General features: G+C 44.9%; 1 protein-coding gene across 26 annotated transcripts in view; it reads left to right on the top strand.

Moving 5' to 3' along the window:
• Positions 1-12,103, top strand: part of NRXN1 (neurexin 1) — a 658,401-nt gene that overhangs the window by 384,605 nt on the left and 261,693 nt on the right. For 2 of the 26 annotated variants that reach the window (XM_021391193.1, XM_021391192.1), the window contains exon 1: positions 5,206-6,111. The exons of 22 other annotated variants lie outside the window; for them this stretch is intronic. In XM_021391193.1, coding sequence (XP_021246868.1) covers positions 5,871-6,111 — 241 coding nt within the window. In that variant the 5' untranslated portion in view covers positions 5,206-5,870. Of the gene's footprint in view, positions 1-5,205; positions 6,112-12,103 lie in introns of those variants that run through there. 2 more of the 26 variants (XM_021391190.1, XM_021391189.1) reach the window with 1 other exon arrangement.

The raw sequence follows: 12,103 nt of genomic DNA, 5'->3' as shown, positions 1-12,103 counted from the left end.
AGATAATCACCAAAAGTTGGATTTTCCGTGCATTTTATGACTACACAAATACTCCATCCATCTCTCCTTGAATTATGTCTTTACTTTCCAAGTCTCTGAGTTGTTCGTATGATAAACTGTATTGGCTTCCTTTCCAAAGTAAAGGGTTTTTGCCCTTTCTCTAAATTACACAGGTTTAGGACACAAACTGGCTGTGATTCTTACTCCCTGGTGACAGGCCTGAATTCTGTATCTCACAATTCATTGGCTTTTGAAATAAACACTTTCTCCTGTTTAAAAGAGGAAAATTAACACTTTCAGTGGAAAATCAGACATCTGTAGTGTTGGAAGATCCTAGGTATAGGTCTTGAAAGTCATCGCAGTTTATAGCAGTAAGTGCTGATAGGTTAAACCTGATAGCTTGCACATTTTCTTCTCTAAGCTATTGTCTGTCAGACATACGAACATAAATTCTTTCCTGCTTAATTGCAACCACAGTTTCCATAAGTTTTCAAATGAAATGAGATTCCATACATAGCAGCAGAGAAAAGCAACCATAGGAAAACACAGCAAATGTGTTAGAGTGTTCATTGAACAGCATTCTCTGTAATACAAACACATGTTTCTAGAGATTTTTCTATCTGAATTTGCTACACATATTTGAGCTTCAGGAGTTTATGCATAGATGTTGCAGTATAAAGTGTGGGATTTCATCTCTGGCGGACCAAAATGGGCAAAGAAGTCTGGTTGCATAAGAAGGCACTTAACCTAAAGGAGCCCTGAATTTAACTGACAACTTCTGCTAGCCTAAGGCATGGTCTGCGCTGAAGCTTTGCTGGTGTCGCCAAGTTGTTTATCTTAACTGATGTAACTATATTGACAAGAATCAGGATGTAGGCACATAAAGTTGTACCAGCAAGAAATAGCCCATTTTATTCAGTGAAATAATGTAAATTATACTCGTGGAAGTAGTCATTTTGTTTTTGCAAGTCTTCATTGGGAGCATTTGGCATTTATACGATAATGGTATAGCTCAGTAGAAGAAATGAGGAAAAGATGTGTTTTTACAATTAAGGATATTCTTGCTCATAAACCTAGGCAGCTACTCGTATTAATAGAGCGTTTGGTAGAGATAACTTGATTAAAAGTCACATTTACTATCAATGTGACCTGCATAGGGTAAGTGTTAAATGGGGTTAAAACAACTCCATTAAATTAGCTTCACTGAGCTAAGGTTTGGGCACATTTCCAAAATACTGAAAACTACCGTGTGATCACTGTAGTTTATTGTCACAGCTTATTTGCTGTGCCTCTAATAGGACATGTATTTGTTTACACAAACTGTTTAGTGCCTTTCTGTTCCCCTTCTTCCTTCTTTGGGTGAGGCCTTCAGAGACTGGTATGATAACTGCAGTGCTGATCATGGTAGATACACGATTCCGTGCCCTTGGGAATTGCAGTCAGATTATTTCAACTTCAACTAGTCCTCAGCTAACAAAGATTCATATTCACTCTTATGTCAGCAGGGGGTAAAAAAAAAAAAAAAAAAAAAAAGTATTTTAAATAAGAAATTGGTGCTTACCATTGGTTTTCATAATGTTTACTTGCAGATGCTTCAACTTTTACTTTTCATTAAAAAGCTTAACTCTGAGTGCTAAGACTCCCAATTAAGAGTTTTAAATAAAACATGAAAAGACTAGAAGTATCTTACTACCAAGATTTGCTTCAAATTAGAAAGAAGTGCTTGTTTTATATATATATATATATATATATATAAAACTAATAGAGAGGATTTTATTTCCTCACATTTCCTTGTTATTCTTTTCTGTTCCCATCCTTCTTTTGCTTTCATGCACACTTACTTCTTCAACTTCCTTTTCCCTTTCTGTTATCCTTTCCATTTTCAATCTTCCAGTGATATTTTCCACAGATTATTTCTCGCTGTTCCTCACCCATGTACTACAGATCACCTTTCGCTCCCTTGAAACTTGGATAGTCTCCTCGTTTCTTTACGTGGTTCAGAGTGCCGAGCCAGGAAAATGCCAAGTGTCATTAAAATTAGAGTGTACATTAAAATTAGCACATGCAGGAATACATGGCCAGATCCAGAAAAGGATGCCTACTTAGGCATATGCGTCCCCATTCACATTTTTCACCAACTAAATAAGATGCCTAAGTAGGGTTCTGGAGATTGGCCCTTGTGACCTCAGCAGCAAAATAATCCACCAATTTGGCAGCCCCTAAATAGCATGTAACACCTAAAAGTAATCAAGGAATTATAGAAACATTAAGGTTGGAAAAGACCATTAAGATCGTCATGTCCAACTGCTAACCCGTCCCTACCATTTCCACTGCCCTGTCCCTCAGTACCACATCTACACCGTTCTTGAACACCTCCAGGGACAGTGACTCCACCACCTTCCTGGGCAGATTGTTCCAATGCATCACCACTCTTTTGGAGAAGAATTTTTTCCAAGTATACAATCTATCTGATGAAAAGAAAAAAGAACTGTTCTAAGTAGTGAATGGGAACTGCTGAGTCATGGCCTGAACCACTGATTGAGCACCTGGAGGAAAGACCCAGTCAGCCCTGGGAGCACAGGTGAAGGCAATTAGGCCTCTCAGGCCTCATTTAAGGGCTGACTGCCCCCAGGAAGAATCTCCTTTTGGAGATCCCTCCTTGGTGAAAGCTTTTCCCTGTGAACCCAGAATCTTCTGATATAGGTGAGTGATCTACTTCCCTTCCTTTGTAGCACCTTGCTATCATGCTGGTCCTTCATCCCTTTTGTAATGCCTTTTCCATCATGTTGATCTTTCTGATCACTACAAATAGTCTTCAAGCAGAGATTTGAACTGGAAACTTCAGAAGCAGTTCTGTGCATGCACTGCATAAATAGTACACATTTAATAATGTAAGCACTTAAACACTCTTTTTTATCTTCAATTAAGTATTAAATGAAGTATTTCTGAAGTACGTAAACATTTTATTCATTTGTCCTTGGCATTTAAGTACTTTAGATAGGCCTCCATGATGAAGATAGCAGATGGAGTGAAAATTTAGATGAAGGTACTCAGGCAACAAATGTACCTAGCAATACAAAGAATACAAAGGCCTCCAGTTGTATCTGCACCAAAGCATGGATTTCAGTTGAACAAACTAAGCTCAGGCTGGAAGGGATCTATAAAAAGATCCGTTGTAAGGCTACAACTAACAGGAACCCTGCAATGGAGGTCCAGCTCTGCTTTCCTGGATGCGAACGGGGAAACTCCTGCCGAGCAGTAGCAGAACAGAACTCATGATGGGGGCCTTAAAAGATCCAAGCAGGAGATGGCCTAGGGAGGACTTGTCAGCTGAGATTTCTTGTGCCAACTGTATTGTTACATGGCTGGCAGTAAGGCTTCCTATTTCAGGGAAGCATGTGAGTTTTAAATTATTGGTAAGCTGTCTACTATCATTGAGAACAATCAGTTAACTACTACGTTTTTCTAAAAACCTGGTTCCAGTGACTGAAATATTTTGTTTTCTGAGTCAGATTGATAGCAAACAGTAGTATTTAAGCTTCTTAATGTGCACCACTTATAGGAACAGGAAATAGACTTTGTGGGCTTGAATTTTAGAGGAGCTGGCAAATCCAGGCTGGTGTTTCTTTGAGGAATTATTTGAGGGAATTTACTGTATTGTTTAGGATTTTTTTTTTTTTTTAAACCATGAACTGTTTTCGTGGGATTTTCTTGTGTTGGTTGGTCGATTGTTTTGGTGGCTTGTTTGTTTGGGAAGGTGACAGTGCTCAGCAGTTGCAAGGTGATAGGTTGCAAATCTGAGATTCTTCTTTCCTTTGCACAAAGGCTTCACAAATGCATAGGTGGGAGAAGTCCCTGAGTTTCTTATGAGCTGCCTTTCTGTTTTGCAAGCTCCTGCTGGGTCAGCGGTGCATGTGTGCACTTCCATGAAGCCTAGAAAAGGTTTGGGTGCTAAGCCTGTGGATTCATGTGCTTGTTTGTTTCCCTGAAGTGTTTCCATCGTTGCATGAAGGTCTTTTACAATTTGCCTCGGCGGCTCTACAATACTTTAGATCGGGTGATGTTTCCAGCCTGTGGTTGGAAATCTGCACCCCCTCGGGGCAAGGCGGGGGGTGCAGCCGCTCCCTCGGCTCCGCTCGAGGTTTTGGGGCTTTCCTCTCACCCCAGGCTGGGGAACGACCCGTGCTGGGCTGAGCGGCGCAGGACGAAAAGCTTTTCCTTTCCTGCAGCCTCCGTGGCTGAGTAAGGATTGCAACTTCGGATCGCACCCGTGCGAATTAGAAAAGTACCTCAGCAAACTGCAGCGGTTTGCGGCTGAAATGAATGCGAAGCGTATAAAAAAAGGCATTTTCACACCCACCGCTCGCCCTCTCCTTTTCACGCATCCGCACCCATGATCTCATGCCGCTGAAGGCACGGCACAAGACTACGGGAGGCTGGGAGAGGCGGGGAAGTGGGGGGGAGAGGAGGAGGAGGAGGAGAGCGGCAGCGTGTGGCTCTCACACCCTGTTGTGCCCAGGTGCGGTACTGCAGGGGCTGCGCGCGGAACGTCTCGAACGCGGCGCTGCGCTCCTCCGCGCGGCATCGCCCCGCGCGGCGGCGGGGGCTGAGGCGGCCCCTCCCGCTGCGGTGAGGGCAAGGCGGCGGCGGGGCCGTGCAGCCGAGGGAGGCGGGGGGGGGGCATCGGCACACAGACGTTTCCAACCCGGTTGGTGGCGGTGGGCGGCCGAGTAGGGCAGGGAAATAAAATAAAATAAACCGAAACACTACAAGAACCCCCCACCACCCCCCAGCCGAAACTCTTTGTTAGGCGCCATGTGTGTAATTAGCGGAGAACCGAAGCCGCTGCTCGGAAAGACGGAGGGCACGTCTGATGGGTGAAGTTTGGGCCAATTAAGAGACCCGGAATCGTTCTTTTTGAGACGAAAGCGGGGTTATGAGACGTTGCCACAGGGGAGCTCTCCTCGTTCCGCGGGGCGGCCGTGCGCCCGTGGTGTGCCCGCACCGCCCGAGCCGCCTTCTGGCAGCTCCCGAGCGGAGCGCGATTGTGTGGGAGCTGAACTCAGCCTCCCTCCTTAACATAGGCTCGTCCTCTGCATTGCATCCAGGCTTCAGTGATTTGCTGTTTGGAGACTGCAGATTTGCATAGCCCTGCTCTTCGCAAGCATGGTTATTTTTTTATTTTTTTTTTTCCCAGCTTCTTTCATAAGGGTGCACTATTCTCCCTGAAAACATCCTCGGGTATTACTGGCAGTAGTCAGAGCGCTGAGCTTGCCGGAGCAGCCCGCTCATTGTCTGGGCGCGAGTGTGCGTGAGTGTGTGTGTGCGAGCGGGTGTGCGTGTGCGCGCCGGGAGAGCCCGCTCCGAGGGGCTCAGCAGTTCGGAGATGAATGGAGGGAAGAGCAGCAGTTTGATTTTTCTCCGCTTTCCCAGCGCCGGCTGATGGAGTGGCATCCCCTTTTTTCTTCCTTAGCAGAAATGTGGCACCATTGGCTACCCCGCGGATTTCTGAGGATGGGGGAATGCTTGGCACTCTTGTAAACCCTTGCAACTGTGGAGTATTGTTAATGAGCAGCGGCCCCGGGAAAGCTGAAACTAGCGATTGTGTGAGCGCGGGGCTATTCCCCTCTTCCACCTCTTTGCCAAGGCTCTCACCTGCCTGGATTCTCCGCCTCTGACTATGTCTCGGATTGTTTTGGGTAAAAGAAGACCTGGAGAAAAGGATCCTCGGAAGCTTTCCCGCAGGGAAGAGATGGCTCGCCTGGTGCCGTGAGCCGACAGCCCCGGCTGCGTGTGTGAGAGCGCTCCCGCCCAAAGTTTGCCTCCTTCGCCGTGGCTGCCGCTCCCCCCGAGGCCGCCGCGCACCGAGGATGGGGGGGTTCCTCAGGGGCAGCCCCGAGCCGGGCCCCGCCGGCGGCAGCGGTGGCAGCGCCGGGGGCCGCCTGGCGCTGCTCTGGATAGTCCCGCTCACGCTCAGCGGCCTCCTTGGGGTGGCGTGGGGCGCCTCCAGCCTGGGCGCTCACCACATTCACCATTTCCACGGCAGCAGCAAACATCATTCAGTGCCTATCGCTATCTACAGGTCACCGGCTTCCTTGCGAGGCGGACACGGTGGGTTCGGACACGCCGGCTCGGTTCCCTGAGGGGCGGGGTGGGCGCCCGGGCCGGGCCCGTCCCGCTGCTCCCGCCGAGGGGCCGGCGGGCGGGGCGGGGGCTCGGCCGGCGGAACGGACGGGAGGAGCCCGAGGCCGGCGCTGGGGACTCCCCCCCGGGGACCACGGTGTCCCCACGCTGCGACCCCCGGATCCTCTCCGCCGCGGGGCGAGCCCAGCCTTGAGGAGCATCCGCCTCCTGCAGCCACCGTCCCCCGTCGGGAGAGCCCCGGTCCTCGCCCCCCGGTGCCCCTTGCCCAGCCGGGAGTGCGCAGACGAGCGGGGCGGGCGGGGGCTGTGTCCTGCGGCGAGAGGCAGGGCAGGGCCGGGCGCCCAGGGACCCGGCGGCGAGCGAGGGGCGGGGAGGGAGCCCGTGCGCCGTTGAAAGCGCTGCGAGGATCGCGTCCTTCCCATTCATTTCCTTGGTGAAAAGTCGATGAACTAAGGCAGAGGTCAGCTAATTAGGCAGGGGATCGAGAAGTAAGCGCTTCATCGCTCGAAAGGGAGAATGATGCTGCTATAGTGGTCCGGAGAGGGACGGAGGTTTAAAAGAAAAAAAAAAACCTTTCAGGTGTAAATGCTTAAAAATTACAGTCCTACGACACTTAGTTTCTGAAGTGAAGGGAAGCTGCTTCGGTGTCCTTTAAGCAGCGCTGTTATAGTTTTTGCATATCTACTTACACAAACCTTTACATAAATACATGCAAAATAGACGTGTATGTTCAGCATTACCGAAAGCTTAAAAGAAAGCTAAATACCAGACTGTGTTTTAGGGATTTAAAACCAAAGCCTCCCTTTGTCTCCGAGGGAGGGGAAAAAAGATAAAGAAAAACCCCTGTTGGCTTCTGATTAGATTATACTGCTTCATTCCTCTTCATTTTCTCATCTTGCCTTGCTTCATTTGCACGATCATGCGATGTCATTTACAAGATTTGCAAAGTGAAAACCAGATCTCCTGCTTAACCTTTGCATTTCTGGGCGAGGTGACCCAGTTGCAGGCACGAAGTAGTTAGGATTCATTGTTTTTTTTTTTCAGTGATTAACAGTACCAGCGTTGGAGGATGTGATTGCATTGTTCACTTGAAAATTTCCTTTGTGTGCGAAGACCCCTCAAAGCTGAGCTGCTAAAAAAGGCAAAATGTACAGAAATGACTCTTCTGGAGCATTTTGTTAATTAAAAAAGAAGTTAGACGGCTGGGCTAATCCAAAAGAGAGAGGGAGAGAAATCCAGGCTACCACTCTCCGCTGTAGTGTGTTCAGGCAGTGCAAGACTGAGAATGCTGCATGTTTTGCACTGAATGTGTTTAAAGGGGAAAATTAGAGGTGTATGCGTGCATATACACATGTATACTTATCATTCTTCGGGGTTCTGTACATCTGAGAATGTCATTTTGTGGCTTGCTGGTAATTTGAGGGGAGGCTAAAACAATGAGGGGAAAAGAAATGCAATCATGTAAGTACTAGCCACAATTCTGTAGAATGTATTTTCAAATCACACCTTTTGCCAATTTTTAAAAATGTTACCTTGGACCCAGTCGAAGGATAATGGTGCAGAAAGGCAACTCTCTTGGAGGAAATGAGTCTTGTTAAGGGAAATGAAAGATGAAGTGGTGGAGCTGACACGTAAGGACTTCATAGGGAAGCCCAGGAGCCTCTCCAGAAGTTAAGTAGCTGATTTTACAAAATGAGAGATGTTACATGTCATAAGAAGGTATCTGAAATACATTACCTGCATTTACCTGATAACTCTAAGCATCTTTGATTTTTCTAAGTTTATCAGAAGCCCTACTATTGGACGGCATTTTAAAACATCTGATTCCTTCCATTATTAATTCTTCAGAGAGGTGCTCTCATTTTCTTCTATAAGCTTGGCAGGAACATTTGTCTTTATGGCTGAGCAGGGTTGGACACAGCTCCTGTGGAGTCCATCGCCACATTTCTGAGCATCAGTCGGAGGGCACCGAGTGAATGGGCTGCTTATTCCTCACCCTGACATCAGAGGGCACTTCTGCAGAGTCCCAGCCCCTGCTGGTTTAGCATGAGCTGATATCCTGACTTGTATCCTTCAGCAACGGCTGGCTTCAGCATTAGCTCCATTCAGTTTGAAGTTTTTCCATTCCAATCTGACATGAATGCACATAAAGGTTGCAGTCTTCGCGGTGACCTCCTCCCAGCCTTTTTGTTGCTTTGCCAATTTTCTGCATCATCGTGCCTGCTCCAAGTTGAAAAGGTCTTCTAGGGTAGGTCAATTAGACGATCCCCTGAAAGCATTGCATTCTGGTGTTATGAGTCAGAGGTGTTGAAAGAAGGAGAAATGATCACTTTTCCCAACCATTCAATAAATGTCACCGCAGTGCTCAGACATCCACACCTTCCTCCTCTACCCCTGGCACCAGCTAGCACTACCACCCCCATCTGCTCAGCTTTGCTTCACTTTTCTATTCTTCCAGTTATCCTTCAGCCAACCCTCTTCTAGCTAATAGTATAAGCAAAGCCAGAAGCCTGGTGTGGCTGGATTTTTGCCATTTCTTTTGACAAACTAAACCACAGTCTTGCTGCTAACACTCTCTTCAGGTAATTTTGCTGGGGATTTGCTTAGTAGCATGATCTCATGTGGTTTTAGCTGTCAGTGTTGTGCCTCAGAGAGTCAAACAGAATACTAACCAAGCAATTAGCTCACCCTATTACATAAAAAGTAGTTCGCCATGCAGTTTTTTTAGTATTTAAAAGTAAAAATTAAACATCTTTCAAGTGGTTGTTTTTTTTTTTTTTTTTGCTTGGCTTTCTGATTCTTGTTAAACTTGGAAAGGTGACAGATGGCTGAAGGAATCAGGAGTTTAACCACACGAAGAAATAGGAAAATAACTCTCTCTGGGTTGTGGCAATATACAGAGAACTGCAGAGAAGTAAGAAAGAGACTAACATTCACAAATGTACGTTCTAGGCTGCTCAGTCCTTACCAGGAGTCTCTGCAGCATGCAGGGCATTTGGTGATCTATGTTCCTATCTCCTTTCTCTGTTAAAGAGGAAGGCTGTTGCTTTTGTTATAGCTTGTGTGGAGCAAAAAATGCATATTGAATGAGGAAAAAAGTTTCAAGTGTAGCTGTACAGGTGGCTGTCGTCATCCCCATTCACCCTTCCTTCCTACAAATGCCCCTTTGGTGTCTAGTCAGCTGGGCCTTTTATTGTCCCCCAACTCCTTGTTCAGTCATCAAATGACAAGTATGAATTGCCATTTATTCTGGCTGTTCCTTCTCTATGTGTCTCAGGTTGTTGTGCAGGTGGTTTTCTGATGAATGTAACTTGATTCTTTTTATTTCTTTATATATATATATTTGCCAGAGCAGGAGCCAGGAGGTGACTAATGAAATGTGCACATCGGTATGTGCATGTGCTTGGAGAGAAAAGGCAAAAATGAGGAGGGAGTAGGATCTCTGTGCCTGCAGCAGAACAAATACAGCTGAGTTACATGCATGAGGTGGTGTATCAAAGGACCTGGGTTAATGTGGGGCCACGGTGGGTCTGACAGGGTGCAATTTATGGCCAAGATATTGGCCCCGACTTAGGAGGAGTGGGGGGGAGTCCAGAGTGGAAGGAATAACACACTGGGGGCAGTTGTTAATAAAATGGGAGTTTGGTGCTGGGAAGCACTTGGGACCTTTGTGGTGGAAAGATTTTAAGTAGCTGAGCAGAGGAAGTGTAAGAGTGTTTCAACAGCAAAGTTCCCGAGCAGGAGGAAGGGTTTGTGGAAAATGCGGGCTTAGGGAAAAAGAGTTAGCTGTGGGGTTTCAGAGGTGACAGCTGATGCTGAGCACAGGAATTGTGTGTTACCATTGCGCGTATCCTCGCCAAGTGTTTTCTCCCCAGAACCTGATGAGGAAGCAAGAATAAGCACACAGACCTCCCACTTCTAAGCTAAGCTGCTTTCTTCCAGTTTCTGCTTTGTCGTTGTTGCTGAAGCTGTTGTGCGCTAGATATATCCAAACTACGTCCGCTTAGAGAAACTTCTGTAAGAGTCACTAGCTCATCTTTACTGATGTGTCAGATAGTGCGCTGGATCAGGCAGCCCTTCTTCAGTGAAGATGTTCATTGAACTCCCCAGGAGCTTTTCTCTAAGAATAGCAGGGTCAGAATTGCAACTCTGCAGTAAAATCATTTATGCTACTCTAATGAAGAATATAATCAAAGCAACTTCGAAAAATCTGCATAGGAAGTATAGGTAGTGTTTTATCTGTATGAAAAAAATGGTAAAGAAAGACTTACTAATGGAGGACAATATGTTTTTATAGCCTTTTTATTTTTTCATAGACTGGAATTGTTATTTCTGCTTGTAATTGTAATAAAACAAATAGTTTAAGGATGAGAGTAAATGAAATGTCATTTCCCAGTTAGAACATGCTTATCATGTTGCTGAAAAGGGTTATATTTTGATTAAAACATCAAATGTAAATGTTTCCAGATGTTCAAGCATTGTTACACAGCATAGTATTAGAGGTAGAAGTGAAGAATTCTCATCATCGTGTTTTAATTGTTTTTTTTTTTTAAAGAGAGATCTTTCTCTTCATGCTTTTTTTTTTTTTTAATGTGTTTGTACATCACAAGCTTCTTGTTTTATATTTTCTTTACATTCACAAGTTTCCAAATACCTCCCGGATCTCCTGCTCTGAGTACTTTTTATATATAACTGAGGCATTTCCATATTTTAAGACTGTAAAGCATAGCAGCTTTCTCCACCTCTTTAAATTGCATAAATTTTATACCTCCTTTCAAAATTTCCAATATACCCCATCAGTTATCCTCATCAGCTGCCAAAGTATTAACATCGGTTGGAATAAAATGAATAACAAAGCAATTTCAGTCAGCATAGCGGTTAATTGGCTGTGCAGTTAGATATGCAAAATAGGAAGTGTGGTTTCTATATTATTATTTCTGTCAATATGGCTTGTCAAAGAGGCATGCAGTCTTGAGCAGTATTGCAGACAGTCTGGAGGACTATAATCAAAAGTGGAATGTTGCTCATGGATTTCTGATAAGCATCTTTATACAAGCCCTGCTGTCTTCGTGCATGCAGAGCTATTGATTGACTGGGGTGCCTTTACAAGAGCTAAACAAATAACAACACTGTTGTCACTTATCAGTAATACCACTTTTGCCGCAGCCTGTGGTAACCATGTTTTTCCAGATTTAAAGCATGTTTCATTGTCTTTTAATCAAATACTGTTTGAAATAAGTTATCAGAAGAAATTAATTTAGCATTCAATACAGCGTACTTCCCACTGTTTCTAATTTTCAAAGATGGATTTTCACTGATAGCAAGAAGTTTTCTTGGCTTGAAGGGAAATTTGTCTCTTCATTTTAATCTAGGGAGAACTCTCTAGACTGAACTCTAACTGTCTGAACTCAGTGCTCAGCATGAGTAAGGACAAACATTTCTAAAGTCCTAATATCTTCTGAGTTTTCTCACACAGAGTGTCATTACAATGTCTAACCATAGGATGCTTGATCATTTTATTTGCAGCAGATCCCATTGGTTAGTTTATTGGAGCCCATTTAGTTGTCTTTTCCTTGGTCAAAGCTTGTAATAGTCTGTAACCTCTTCAAACAATCAACGTGACATTTCTGACCTCTTTCCTCTCTTTTCCCAATATCAGTTAATTTATCTGCCTGTTATTAAGTTTCGTGTCCTCAGGTCTGCCACAGTATCTGTAGCAATGTTTTTCTAAGCTAACAACTTCCATTTGAGTTTGTAAATACAGTGTAGGCAGAGCTGATAGATCTTGCTGTGATAATAAGTTGACTTGTGAATGTAGCTGTGATTATAAGTGGAATGAAACAATCTGATTTGATGAAAGAAAAGTGTATTGTAAATAACAGCACTGCTCTATAAAGTTAGAAGTAACTGGCAATAAAGGAGAGGTCATCTATTTATCATTTAGACATTTCTTTTTCTT

The sequence above is a fragment of the Numida meleagris genome, chromosome 3 (genome assembly GCF_002078875.1).
Source record: "Numida meleagris isolate 19003 breed g44 Domestic line chromosome 3, NumMel1.0, whole genome shotgun sequence".
Lineage (NCBI taxonomy): Eukaryota > Metazoa > Chordata > Aves > Galliformes > Numididae > Numida > Numida meleagris.
The sequence above is the reverse complement of the archived record's forward strand: the minus strand, read 5'-3'. Positions and strand labels throughout refer to the sequence as shown.